Here is a 14,208-nt window from a genome sequence, read left to right as displayed (position 1 = left end):
CGTTGTTCTGCAGGGTCTGTGATGTTACCCAGTGGGCCTCCCCCTCAGCTGGGAGCCCCCCAGCACCCCCACTCCGACAGGGACTCTCCAGTTAGCCCTCCCTGATGGGGCCGCTCCAATCTCCACTGGCCTGGCCCTGCTGCCAGGCTCCGATGTGCCAGGACGGCACGGCCTTGCTCTGCCCGGGGGCTAGGAAGCCCCCCTGGGCCCGGCAGATGCCCCTCGCTCGGCAGCGCCCAGCACGGGGGGATGCCCGACTGAAAACGAAAGCAAAGGGAGAGGGGCAGAGAAGGGAGGAGCCCAGAGCCAGCACACAGCCTGGGACGGCCCGGTGAGGGCAGGGCTCGCCTCCTGCTCCCCGAGCCCCGGCCTGGCTCTCTAGCTACGCCACCGAGCTCCCCTCCCCTCCGCTGTGACAGCCTCTGGCCAGCAAGAGAGGAACTGCCTGTTCCTCTTCTGTCCAGTGCCGAGTCGCACAGCAGAGGAGCAGCCGCAGCTGAGGGCGGGAGGCAGGCGACAGCTCAGGTACAGGGCAGGGGGCTCCATGGGGCAGGATGGGGGCAAGGCCAGCGGGCAGGTGCCTCTCGCCCTGTGCCACCGAGCAGCTCGGGGTGCCCGGGCTCACCTCGACGTGGGGTGTGTGAACGACCTCAGGGGAGCGCAGTGCCCGTTAGCCACAAGCCATCAGCTGTCTCGGCAGGGCATGGCCAGGCAGCCCCACCCTCACCCCTCAGCTGGAGCTTGCGGCTCTGAGCAGACAAGGTGCAAGAGGCTGCACGGGGGAGCCCTGCCAGGGGTGCCGAAGGGCAGAGGCTGCATCGCGGCTGGGACCTTCCCTGAAAATGGCCCGAGTGGTGAACGCCTAGGAGACCACCCACGAATGGCCTGCGACGCCACTGCTCCCTGGGGGTTCGTCTGCCCCAACTCCATCTCCCCGGGGTCGTGGCCGGGCAGCAGGAACCCTGCGGGCACGGGCACCTGCTCCAAGCGCCCCCAGGGCTGGCAGCCCACAGAGAGTCCCGCTGAGCAAAAGGGCTGGCACTCAACCCCCAGCCCTGCAAAACAGCTGCCCCTCTTCCCAGAATGATCGTCCACTGGAGAAACCGGGACTGGGGCTGGGGCCGGGGCCGAGCCGGAGCGCAGACCCCCACCCCCCTGCCCCGCCAAGGCTCCCCGTGCTCAGGCCAGAGCGCAGCCCCCCCCAGCCCCCTCCAAGGCCCCCGTGTGCAGGCTGGAGCGCAGCCCCCAGCCCAGCCCCACCAAGGCTCCCCGTGCTCAGGCCGGGGCGTAGCCCCCCCCAAGGCCCCCATGCTCAGGCCGGAGCGCAGACCCCCCCAGTCCCCTCGCCCCCAAGGCTCCCCATGCTCAGGCCGGGGCGTAGCCCCCCCAAGGCCCCCATGCTCAGGCCGGAGCGCCGCCCCCCAGCCCCCTCCAAGGCCCCCGTGGGCAGGCCGGAGCACAGCCCCCCCTCTCCCCCCCCCAGGGCCCCATGCTCAGGCTGGAGCACAGAACATTTCTGCTGTCTCTAGCTCCATTTGCCCCTGACTATCTTCAGCTCCGCTCTCCGCCCCTCCTCCCTCCTCTCCCCACAAAGCCGCGGCTTGTGACTCTGCAGAGCAGCTACTTCCCCAGGGCTCCAAGCGGAGCTCCACAGCCAAGTCTATCGGTGCCTGGGGGGAGGGGAGCCAGGGCACCCAGCGCAATACTGGGGAGCAGGACCCACTTCTCCCCCACCCCTCCCGTTCCCTTCTGCCACCTCTTTTGCGTAATGGGCGTGCAGGCACCTGAGGGGCTCTGCTGGGGCTAGCGCTGCCTGGGCCTGGGGCATAATGCACCGGGAGTCGCTGCAGCGTCCTCTTGCCAGGGGGGAGCCTGCATGGAGCAGCCCGGCCTGGGGCGTGGAGCAGATAGGACCGGAGGGGCGTTCTCCTCCCCCCGTTTACAGCCTGCTTGTGTCTTGCTTCCCGGCTAGGAAGATGCTGGCACTCCTGGCAGCCCTGCTCCTCCTGCACAGCGCGCCATCCGGCTGGGCGCATTACTCGAAGTCTCCAAATTCAAGCTCCTGTGTGGTCCTGGACTGGTCGGAATTCAGTAGCGACACTCCGGAAGCCCTGAACCTCAGCAACCATGGCATCAGGGAAATCACTGGCCCTGCCTGGCTGTGGGAGTCGGTCCACACGCTGGATCTGTCCTTTAACTGCCTGCAGAGCCTTCCCCCGGATTTCCTCTCCCAGGCACGCGCTCTCAGGCAGCTCTACCTGCAGCACAACCAGCTGCGGGAGCTGCCCACCGAGTTCTTCAAGAACGCCACCAGCCTGCAGAGCCTGGTCGTGGACTGCAAGTGCGACGTCGTGGGGAGCGTGGTCAGCCACTGCAATAGCCCCACCAACAGCACGAACCGCACCTGCCTCTGCCTCTCAGAGCAGGAGAAATCCGAGTTCTACAACGTCACTGAGTTCTACACGCAGCACTGCCAGCCTCTTTGCACGCCGCTCTGCGTGGCCATCACCAGCTCCGTGCTGGTGCTGCTGCTGGCGGGGGGCCTGGCTGTGGCCTTGTTCCTGCTCAGGAGGAGGAGACAGGCCTCCGTCGTCCACAGCAAACGGGAATCCACCGCATCCATCACCCACGGCCAGCCGCGCTACATCAGCCGCAACGCAGAGACGGGGCCCGGCCAGGCCGGAGACTATGAAAACGTCTTCATTGGCCACTCCCAGCCAGTCGGGCAATACGAGTGTCTGGAGAGAAAGGGACCGCAGTACAGGTGAGCACCGACTCAGTGTGAACCCCCCAAGGCAGCATCCCTGGGGCACCAGGTCCCCTTCCCTCGGAGCAGGCAACCTGGGAGGCTGCATCCATGGGGATCGATCGATGGATCGAGAGGGTGGATGGGGATCAGATAGATAGCTAGATAGATAGATAGTGTGATAAAGTTCCTCCTCTACCTCGGTGGGTCCTGCGCTTATTGGCGCATTTTGCTAGCCTCAGAGATCTTCCTGTGTTGGATCAGGAGTTGGGAGGTTTGGGGGGAACCCGGGCCCACCCTCTACCCTGGGTTCCAGCCCAGGGCCTTGTGGACTGCAGCTGCCTAGAGTGCCTCCTGGAACAGCTCCACGACAGCTACAACTCCCTGGGCTACTTCCCCATGGCAATGTCCTGGCTAATTCCCTCTCCCCGCCCCCCGCCCGCCCATGGGCAACCTTGCCTTGGCAAATCTGCAGAGCCAGGAGATTCGGCCTCACTGGCAGGGGAGGGGTTAACCCTGAGGCTTTGCTGAAACCCGGGATGGTGAAACAGCCTCCGATGAAATTAACAAATATGGGAAGTTTGGGGAGGTGGCTTGAGAACAGCACCTCACTCGTCACCCTCGGGGGCATGATGGGTGAGTCAGTCCCTGCCCCCCAGTCCCTGCCACGACGCTCTGTCCTCACCCTCCAGGCCCTGCCACGGGCTCTGTCCTCCTCGCCCCAACCCCAGTCCCTGCCACGGCGCTCCATCCCCCCCCCAGGCCCTGCCATGGCTCTCCTCCCCTTCCCCCCAGGCCCTGCCATGGCTCTCTGTCCCCCTCCCTCCCCAGGCCCTGCCACGGCGCTCCGTCCCCCTCCCGTCCCCCAGGCCCTGCCACGGCACTCCCCCTTCCCCAGGCCCTGCCATGGCTCTCTGTCCCCCCTCCTCCCCAGGCCCTACCACGGCACTCTGTCCCCTCCCTCCCCAGTCCCTGCCATGGCTCTCTGTCCCCTCCCTCCCAGGCCCTGCCACGGCGCTCCGTCCCCCTCCCGTCCCCCCAGGCCCTGCCACGGCACTCCCCCCTTCCCCCCAGGCCCTGCCATGGCTCTCTGTCCCCCTCCCTCCCCAGGCCCTACCACGGCACTCTGTCCCCCTCCCTCCCCAGTCCCTGCCATGGCTCTCTGTCCCCCCTCCTCCCCAGGCCCTACCACGGCACTCTGTCCCCTCCCCAGGCCCTGCCACGGCTCTCTGTCCCCTCCCTCCCCAGTCCCTGCCATGGCGCTCCGGCCCCTCCCGTCCCCAGGCCCTGCCATGGCTCTCTGTCCCCCTCCTCCCCAGTCCCTGCCACGGTGCTCTATCCCCTCCTCCCCAGGCCCTGCCACGCGCTCCCCTCCCCAGGCCCTGCCATGGCTCTCTGTCCCCTCCTCCCCAGGCCCTGCCATGGCTCTCTGTCCCCCGCCAGGCCCTGCCACGGCGCTCCCCCTCCCAGGCCCTGCCACAGCGCTCCATCCCCCCAGTCAGTCACATGTCACTCCACATCCCACAAACCTACCCTCGCAGCTGCTGTCTGAATTTGCCACAAAGAAATTCTTGCGACAAAGTCAGTTTCCTGGCTAAAAAGAGCAGAAGCTCGTGACCAGACTCCAGCCGCGGGGGTGACATTCCCCTGTGCTAGAAGCTGTGGCCCTGGGCCTGCCACGTCTCCAGGAGCTGGGGCCCAATCCCTTCCCTCCCATGCACCCTGGGGCAGCGTCGACATGGAGCAGGCGGCCGGTCGGGCGCTAGCCAGGAGACCTGGGCTCTGCCACAGGCCCTAGGGCAGGTCACCCCAGCTGCCCCTGGGCCTCAGCTCCCCCTCGCCGGGGCATTGGCAGACTGCGCGCCGCTCAGACACTGCAGTGTAAACGCGTCTCGGCCCAGTTCTCTCCACTTAACCCCCGTCGATGGAGCCAGCCAGCCGGTGCCAGCCCAGGGGGGATTCACACCCTGGGGGTAGAGCCTCTGGGGCTGGCCCTGTCTGTCCCCAGGCGCTAAGCACAGGAGGGTAACCCAGGGCGTGTCCACTGTCTGTCGCAGAGTCCAGCAGCTGGTGGACGAGGACTGTTACATGGAGAGCGACACCTGCCACGGAGACCAGCCCATTTACGCCAACACCCAGCAGCTGTACAGCAGCAGCAGCCCCGCGCCCAGTGACGCCGAGGAGGTGTACATCGTCCCGGACAAATGAGCCCGCCGCCCGCCCGGAGGCACCCCAGCCCCGGCTGTCTCTGGGGAGCGGTCTCAGGGACGGGGGTGCCACAGTCCCGTTCAGCAGCTGTGACCATGTGTCACGCCCCGGGGAGGGGACTGCTGGGGATCCCAATTAAAGCAAAATCACCTGGCAATTGCTTCCCCACCCCCCGGGTATTACCCTGCAGCCATGACCCAGTCCAGCCCCACTGGAATGCAGACAGCTCAGGTTTCCCCTGGGGGGCTGGAATTTCCCCTCCCCCATACAGAGGAAGAGCTCCCCACAGGGCGAGGGAGGGGATCCTACCCCTGCGTCAGTCTGCAGATTCCTCCAGAAATAGCTCCCGCTTCTCCTGCCAAAGTGCCTGGTTCTGCACCAGGCTGGCTGAGCCGCTGCTGGGACCCAAACACCAGCAATTTGGCCTCCATGCGGTTTCCTCTGCACCTGGGAACTGCGTGTGTGTGTGTGTGTGTGTGTGTGTGTGTGTGTGTGTGTGTGTGTGTGTGTGTGTGTGTGTGTGTGTGAGATGGAGTCCCCGGGCGCTGCTCTGGAACTGCTCCCCACAAAGCCAGGCAGGACTCTGGGGAGCCTCCTCTCCCTGGGAGCAGCCTGTCTGCAGGGCAAGAAGCTCACACGGCTTCACCTCCTGGGTCTCTCCTTGGAGCATTCAGCATCCTCTGCCCCTCCGTGCACTTCCCACAGCGAGTCGCCCCAGAGGGGTCCTGGGGAAGCCAGAGGGTCCTGCCCCCCCACTTCGCAGTCAGACGTGACTCTCAGCCAGCCAGTAACACAGAGGTTTATTCGATGACAGGAACAGGGTCTAAAACAGAGCTTGTAGGTACAGAGCACAGGACCCCTCAGCCGGGTCAATTCTGGGACCCAGCGAGCCAGACACCCATGTCTGCATTCATTTCCCATCCCCAGCCAGCTCCAAACTGAAACCCCCTCCAGCCCCTCCTCCTCTGCTCAGTTCCTTTCCCGGGCCAGGCGGTCACCTGACCTCTTTGTTCACCTTTAGCTATTCCCTTGCAGGGGGAAGGGCCCGGCCATTAGTTGCCAGGAGACAGAGGGTCGGCCAGAAACTGAGGCCCCCCCACAGTATTCAGAGGAAACGTTAAGAACAGCCCCACTTCGTCACAGGGGGATACACTTATGGAGGGCAGACGGCACACGGGCACCCCACGGAGCAGCCCAGTGCACCCCTCGAGGGACATAGGAAGGGCACGGGCAGGACAGAGCCGATTCCCAGAGGAAGTGGGGCCTCACTGAAAGGAGGGACCCGTAGTGCTGGGGCTCCAGGAATCGAGGGAGACGCGCCCGAGCAGGGCTCAAGGCAGCCAGGCCATAGTGTGTTGTGGGGATTCGTGGGGTGGGGGAACCCGCCCGCCCCATGTGCCTTTGCTGTATGCACCGAGCTCAATAAAGAGACTGTAGCCACGAGCCAGCGTGCCGCAGCGCCCACACGCCCCCTGCTCGAGCTCGCAGGGTCAGTAGCCACACTGCCCTCCCCTCCCCCCGTCCCCGGGGCAGGTCCTGCACCGTGCTGCCCTGACAGGGCAAGGCTCTGTGCTGGGCAGGGGGATCCCATTCATTCACCTTAGGGCCCAGCACCCCCCAGGGGCCCGGATCAGCACCCTGCCCCATTCCTATGGTCAGCATGGGGGGCAGCCCCCCTCTGGTGCACCTAGTGAGGACGAGCGGGGCGTGGACTCAGATTGGCTCCGCCGCGGCACCCGGCTCCGTGCAGGGTCCTTGGCCCTGTGGAAAAGCGTTGAACTTAGGGCAGGTGGAGAGACTTGCTCAGCGCAGGGGGGCAGATCCCTGGTGCCAGGGAGGGGGACATGCCCAGTGGGGAGCCAGGGACACCCCCGCACCCCTGCTCCTGCCTGGCCGCACTGTGCTGTGCCTGGGCCTCTTCTGTCCCCTCCAGCCTGGCTCTGACAGGCCCTGGCAGCCCTTTGCCCCAGGTGCGTGGGAGACGCTGATGTTACCTGTGGCCCCCGCACTTCCACACACAGCCGCCGGGGGGCGCCAGAGACCATCTGCACCACAGTGGGGTCTGGGGGTGGAGGCTGCTAGTCATGGGGGCCGGGGGGGCGGAGGGGGGGAAGGGCTCAGCACTCCTGAGCTTGCCCAGAAGCCCCTGCCTCTGCAGCTGCAGCTTGTTTGGGTGCAGGGTGACCCAGCTGCAGGGCCCGGTGAGCTGAGCGCATCACACGCCGGTGCAGCCGAGGGCCCCGTCCCGCCCCCACAGGCTCTACCCACACCTCGCTCTGAGCAGCTATTATGGGATTTACACCAGGGTTATTTTTAAAGGCAAAGCCTCTTTCTGCTCTCCCCCTCCCCCGTCCCGCACGCCTGAGCCTCTCCCATCCCTTTGCAGGTCTCTTCTGTGAGGGGCTGAGGTCAGACGCTTCCTGGCCCAGAGAGAAGCTGCAAGCCACAGCTCACGTGTTAGAGCTGCAGCACGCCTGGCCAAGCCGGGGGCAGGGGGACGAGACCCTGCAGGACGGGGGTGTGGGGGTGTGTGTGAAGGACACACTTCCCATTGCCGAAGTGCACAGCTCCACGGAGCAGTCGGCCGCTGACAGCCGTGCCTGGCGCACTGTGGAGGGCGACGCCTCAGCCCTGGCACACGGATGGGATGGCAGGAGAAAGAGCCTGCTGGGGTAGGGGGGCAGTGCAGAGCCTCTCCCAGCCCCGCTCGGGGCCACGGGTCTTGCCCGGTTCCAGCCAGCCCCAGGGACCTGCAGGGGCTCCCGGCACGCAGGGCCTGGCCCCAGACTACTCCCAGACAGAACCCTCCAATTCACCTCGCCAGCCCCTAAGGGCTGGTGGGCTAAGGCCTGAGCCCTGCCAACGGCCTTCCAGGCACCAGGCTTGATTCTCCGCTCGCCCCTGTGTGCCAGCGACACTCCTGCCGTGAGGCCGGGCAAGTGAGAGGCTCCAGCTGTGTCAGGCATGGTGGGCGGGGAATCCACCAGGTGGGCTGAGCCCCGCAGAGCCCCCGTATCTTTACGAGGCCTGGGCCTGGTGCCCCTTGCAGCCTGCCCTTGGCACTGCCCCATGGCCAGGCTGAGCAGCCCCAGGCATGCTCCCCACAGCGGAGGCGGCCTGGGGCCCTGGCGACTAATTGGCTGGATCTAACCCTTGCAATCCTGGGACCAGCTCAGTGACTGCTCGGGAGGTGGGCAGGGGCGCTGCTGGAGGAGGAGCTACTAGTGCTGGGCTAACTTCCCCATGCAATGCACTGCCAGTGCCACCCCCGGGGTCTCCCCTGCCCAGGCAATGGCTGGAAATGCCCAGGCTGCGGGTGGGTAGGTGGGTGGTGCTCGCACTCTGCCCTCAGGCAGCATCACACCAGGAGTCACCATGGAGCCTGCAGGGAGGGGGCTGGGCTGTCAGGCCCTGTGCCACCCCTCTGGGTCCCAGGATACCTAGGGGGCAGCCCTGCCGCACCTCGGAGCGGAGAATCCAGGGCATGCAGGAGGGCAAATGACAGGTGCTCAAGGGCTCTGCCTGCCCCAGAGCAGAGCCGGGGGCAGCACAGGGCCCTCCCTGAGCCTGCCCTACCGAGCCCACCGCAGGGGATTTGTGCCCAGCGTGCTGCGGGGCAAGGGCTTGTTCGGCTCCCGGGGGTGAGCTGCTGGCAGCTGCCAGGGAACGGGCCCGACCCAGGAAGGCCTTTCACGCCGGGGTGGGGCAGGGCGACTCGCTGCAGAAGTCCAGCATTTGGCACAAAGCTTCTGCCCCCAGCTCCCTCCATATGATGTCATCGCGCCATGAGGGCACAGGCCTGGGTGTGACATCACACTTGTTACCATGGCAGAGCTCTGACACTGCCTGTGGCCGGGAGCAAGTTCAGGCGTCGGGCCCGGGGGCTGGACGGTCTAATGGAGACAGCGCTGGGGGCCACCCAGCTCGATTTCTGCCACGAGCCCACAGGTGGCCTTGGCCAAGCCGCCTAGACACTCTGCGGCATGCGGTGGGGCTGAGCCTTCCGCACTCGGAGTCTGCGGCGAGGGGTGCTAGGGACATAGAATCATAGAATCTCAGGGTTGGAAGGGACCTCAGGAGGTATCTAGTCCAACCCCCTGCTCAAAGCAGGACCAATTCCCAAGTAAATCATCCCAGCCAGGGCTTTGTCAAGCCTGACCTTAAACCTCTAAGGAAGGAGGTTCCACCACCTCACTAGGGAACCCATTCCAGTGCCTCAACACCCTACTAGTGAAATAGTGTTTCCTAATATCCAACCTAAACCTCCCCCACTGCAACTTGAGACCATTGCTCCTTGTTCTGTCATCTGGTACCACTGAGAACAGTCTAGATCCATCCTCTCTGGAACCCCCTTTCAGGTAGTTGAAAGCAGCTATCAAATCCCCCCTCACTCTTCTCTTCTGCAGACTAAACAATCCCAGTTCCCTTAGCCTCTCCTCATAAGTCATGTGCTCCAATCCCCTAATCATTTTTGTTGCCCTCCACTGGACTCTTTCCAATTTTTCCACATCCTTCTTGTAGTGTGGGGCCCAAAACTGGACACGGTACTCCAGATGAGGCCTCACCAATGTCGAATAGAGGGGAATGATCACGTCCCTTGATCTGCTGGCAATGCCCGTACTTATACAGCCCAAAATGCCTTTAGTCTTCTTGGCAACAAGGGCACACTGCTGACTCCTATCCAGCTTCTTGTCCACTGTAACCCCTAGGTCCTTTTCTGCGGAACTGCTGCCTAGCCACTCAGTCCCTAGTCTGTAACATACCTGACATACCTGGAGCCTCAGCCCAGAGCGAGTGTGTCACGGAGTCCCCGGGCGCTGCTCTGGAACTGCTCCCCACAAAGCCAGGCAGGACTCTGGGGAGCCTCCTCTCCCTGGGAGCAGACTGTCTCCAGGGCGAGAAGCTCACACGGCTTCACCTCCTGGGTCTCTCCTTGGAGCATTCAGCATCCTCTGCCCCTCCGTGCGCTTCCCACAGCGAGTCCACCCAGGCGGGATCCTGGGGAAGCCAGAGGGTCCTGACCCCCACTTCGCAGTCAGATGTGACTCTCAGCCAGCCAGTAAAACAGAAGGTTTATTTAGACGACAGGAACAGGGTCTAAAACAGAGCTTGGTACAGCGAACTGGATCCCTCGGCTGGGTCCATTCTGGGGGGCAGTGAGCCAGACCCCCACGTCTGCCCTTCACTCCTCGTCCCCAGCCAGCTCCAGACTAACAACCCCCTCCAGCCCCTCCTCTGCTCAGCTCCTTTCCCGGGCCAGGAGGTCACCTGACCTCTTTGTCTCCAACACCTTCAGTTGGCACCTTTGCAGAGAAGAAGGGGCCCAGGCCGTCAGTTGCTAGGCGACAGAGTGCCAGGCATTTAAGTGCACTGGCCCCTTGCTCTGCAGCAATCACACCCCCATCCCACCACCTAGATACTTAAGAACTGCACAGGGGAAACTGAGGCATCAACACAGTATTCAGAGAAAACATTAAGAACAGTCCCAGTTTGCCAGAGGGTGTCACCGACACGCTGCCGCTGGTCTTGGCACAGAAGTGACGGTGAACTCTGGTGCTCCCACCTGGCCCCGGGCCAGCGAGTCACAGAACTGGGGCTGAGAACATGATGATGCATCTTAGCTGGGGCTCAAAGTGGAACTGTCCCCAGCTGCAGCAGCTTGTGACCCAGCAGGGCCGTGCAAATCGTCAGCGGGCGGGAGCTGGAGCTTAGTGCAGGAGCCTCTCCAGCATGAGCTAAAAGCCAACTGGCCGTTAGCTAAGGCAGGAGAACAGCCTCATTTTCTCTCTCTCTAAGTGGCCTCGGTGCCACTAGATGGGCCAGAACCACACCCAGGAGGTGGGGGGGGGGTTACACAAATACTGACAGAGCAGGGCTGGGAGCCTGATTCCTCTTTACCCCGGGGCAGAATGGGGGCACACGGCCCTGCCCCACGCCCCCCCGGGCAGAATGGGGGCACATGGCCCTGCCCCACACACACCCCGGGCAGAATGGGGGCACACGGCCCTGCCCCACGCCCCCCCGGGCAGAATGGGGGCACACGGCCCTGCCCCACGCCCCCCCGGGCAGAATGGGGGCACACAGCCCTGCCCCACACACACCCCGGGCAGAATGGGGGCACACGGCCCTGCTCCATGCCCCCCCGGGCAGAATGGGGGCACACGGCCCTGCCCCACACACACCCCGGGCAGAATGGGGGCACACGGCCCTGCCCCACACACACCCCGGGCAGAATGGGGGCACACGGCCCTGCCCCACGCCCCTGCAGGCAGAATGGGGGCACACAGCCCTGCTCCATGCCCCCCCGGGCAGAATGGGGGCACACGGCCCTGCTCCATGCCCCCCCGGGCAGAATGGGGGCACACGGCCCTGCTCCATGCCCCCTGGGGTGGCACCCTACTCCGCACAGCCAGAAACAATGGTGCCCAGGGGCAGCAGTTCCTCCTTGGGCTGCAAGGGCAGGGGTGCAAGTGCAGAAACGTAGCCCTGGCACCAGGTTTCCTAGTCCCAGGGGCACAGCGAGGGGAAGGAGAAGGAATGGGGGAAGGGAGCGCGAGACAGGCAGGGTCGTCTGTCCGCTCAGGAGGCGAATGCAGCCCAGCAGGTTGGGGTTAGCCGGCCGGGCCCGTGTTAGCCGGCCGGGCCCATGATCACCCCCAGTGGAGTGTCGAGCTGTCACCTGTCAGCTGGGCTGGGAGCACTAACGCTGCCTGCTGAGCTCTGCCACAGGAAGGCCAGGTGCCCCTGGGCTTGACCTGCTTTCTGCTGTATTTGGGGCTAGCTGCCGGGGCCCTGGAAACACCGGGGCCAGTAAGGGGCCAACAGGGCGCAGGCTCCAGTCACAACCCAGCGTGGGGCAGGGCCCTGCCTTTACACCCGACAGCCAGCTGGGTCCCGGTTCGCCCACACAGCAGCCCTCCCCACGCACCGGCTGCTCTGACTGCACTGGGAGCTGTGGGCACGCGACACAAGGCAGCTTTTACCCACCACTGAAATGCAACCGCCTCTGGGGTAGGAGGGGGCAGCAGACTTGCATTTTAGGACAAAGCCCAAAGAAGAAGTCTGGGGAACGCGCCTTCTCAAAGCGCACTCTCCCTTTGCCAAGCACCACGCGGGGGGCAGGGTGTGCCAGGGCTGTCCTTGGGCCGGACCACCCAGGGCAGGGTGCCACGCAGAGCCAGACCAGCGTGCTACGAATGACCTGACTCTGCGCTCGTCACTTGGCCTTGGAAACACGTCCTGTGGAGCCTCAGCCCTCCCGGGCGCCGACGTGGCAGAACGGGGAGGGGGCCGGGCTCCAGGGAGCCGTGCCGAGGGAGCACGGCACACGCCTTCCTGGGCAGAACCGCTGACATCTCCAGCACCTTGGCACCTGGGAGGGGCCGCCCGCCTCGGCAGGTGATTGCTCAGCCTTGCAAAGGGGCCACCCGCAAGCAGCAGCTGCAGGGGAGGGAGGGAGGGGAAGATGCTGGCGTGAGCGCCCTGTGGGCTTTGAACTCCCAGGCACAAGCCTGCCTGATTCCCACAGGCCAGAGGCTGGCTCTGTGGGGCTCCCGGCCACGGCACGGTGCATCCCGCTCACAGCGGCGTCAGGCGCGCCCTTGGCTGCCCTCGAATACACCGTGGGACCATCAGCAGTGACAGCCCAGCCAGGCAGAGTGCCACCTTCTCCCCCAGCTGGACCGCTGCCCCTTAGCCTCCATCAGCAGCCCTCTACTCTCCCCGTCGCCCACCCAGCCTGCCACCACCAGTGCTGGGCCGGGGGACCCTGACCCCTGGGGATGACGCTGTGTCCATGGCAGCCCAGCCTGAGTCTCCCAGCAGGAGCTAGGGCAGCCTGGGCCCTGGGCGCAGGACAGGCTGAGCTGGGGATCCTGCGGTGGAGCCTGTGGTTCGGAGGCTCCCGGGTCCCTGCTCCCTGCCTGATGCTAGTGAACGAAGCCTGGATCTTCCCTGAGAGGCTCTAGGCTGGCGGGGGAGGGAGCAGAGAGCGAGCATCCCCCCCCCCCCCGAGATCAGTGTGTGGCTGTGGCGGGGGGAGCAAAGTGCCCCCGCATGGGAGAGTGCAGGCTGACGCCATGGGGCCCTGCCCCTCATGCTGCTGGGAGTGGGACCGGTGGAGCCCGTATTGCCACTGGCCTCATGTGGGACAGAGCCAGTGTCAGAGCAGGGGCGGGCCGGGGGCTACAGGCGGAGCTGCCCCTCCGGCTGGGACTCACTCGCCCGCCCACAGTGGTCAAGTTCCCTGGCCCAGCTCAGTTCGTACAGAGCAGGCAGGAGCTCAGCTGCTGGGCACCCCAGCGCCCGGAGCCGGACGAGCACACCCCATGGGAATTGCGCTCTGGCTGGCCCCGGGGGGCGAATCCTGGGGCTCCCACCACACAGCAAATGGTGCCAACGGCCCCTGCCGGTGACCCAGAACGGAGGGGGTGGGGTGGGGGGGGTAGGCCTGCCCCAACCCCACAGCAGAGAGAATGGGGTGGGGAGGTGGGGGCACTGCTCCCATGCAGCCCGAGGCAGATTCTCTGCCATCCCAAGTGCCAGCCCTCACCCCCCTCTCGGCCATTGGCTGGCGGCACGCGCCCAGGGCAGAGGTGCCTTATCTAATAAATTACCTAATAATCACTCTGATAAGGGGTGCTACTGGCATGAAGGGAGCAGTAAACATTAACCCGGCCAAGCCCGGCTCGGAGCCAGGCCCAGCCATGCTGGGGGGCAGGGAACAGCCCCCTGTGAGGGGCTCCACACTGACCCCGTGCCAGCAGGACTAGCCGACAGCCCAGCTGGCCTGCCCCCTCCTGGGGCTGCCCAGTGTGGAAGCAGGTGAACCTGCCCTGCTGGCCCCATGGCAGTCCTGGATTCCCAGGCTTGGGGAATCCCAGGGAGCGGCAAACCCATAGGCTGCCCCCCTCCTCCCCCACCTGGTGCCAGGGCACTAGACTATCCAGCGTCAACCCCCCATTTGTCAGCCCCGCGCAGCCGGAGCCCAAACCGAACCGCGGCCTTTACCCGCCAGTGAGCTGGGCACCGGCTCTGGGAAGCCCACCAGCCTGCGCCCCCCACCCCTTCCCTGCTGATTTCCAGGGGGCTCAGGCTTCCAACTGCTGCTCTGACAGCCCCCCCCCCAGACTCTGCCCCCCAGCAGCTACGGAGCCAGTGCTGGAGGGGTGCAGGTGAGGCTCCATCCCTCAGGCAGAGCTCCCACGGCTCCGCTAGAGAGACGTCTGGTGAGTGTCCCGGCGGGCGGCTGCCGA

General features: G+C 65.2%; 1 protein-coding gene across 2 annotated transcripts; it reads left to right on the top strand.

Moving 5' to 3' along the window:
• The first annotated feature begins 373 nt into the window (after nucleotides 1-373).
• Nucleotides 374-5,466, top strand: LOC120391757. 2 transcript variants are annotated; one of them, XM_039515820.1, is made up of 3 exons: nucleotides 374-525; nucleotides 1,973-2,764; nucleotides 4,804-5,466. In XM_039515820.1, the coding sequence occupies exons 2-3, from the start codon at nucleotides 1,977-1,979 to the stop codon at nucleotides 4,952-4,954; spliced, it is 939 nt and encodes a 312-aa protein (XP_039371754.1). In that variant the 5' UTR covers nucleotides 374-525; nucleotides 1,973-1,976; the 3' UTR covers nucleotides 4,955-5,466. The 2 variants fall into 2 exon arrangements, with proteins under 2 accessions (XP_039371754.1, XP_039371753.1); XM_039515819.1 differs by lacking the exon at nucleotides 374-525 and adding an exon at nucleotides 663-909.
• Nucleotides 5,467-14,208: the final 8,742 nt, after the last annotated feature.

This window comes from Mauremys reevesii, linkage group 26 (genome assembly GCF_016161935.1).
Source record: "Mauremys reevesii isolate NIE-2019 linkage group 26, ASM1616193v1, whole genome shotgun sequence".
Taxonomy (NCBI): Eukaryota; Metazoa; Chordata; order Testudines; family Geoemydidae; genus Mauremys; species Mauremys reevesii.
Note: the sequence above shows the minus strand (reverse complement) of the source record. Positions and strands in the feature narration are given on the sequence as shown.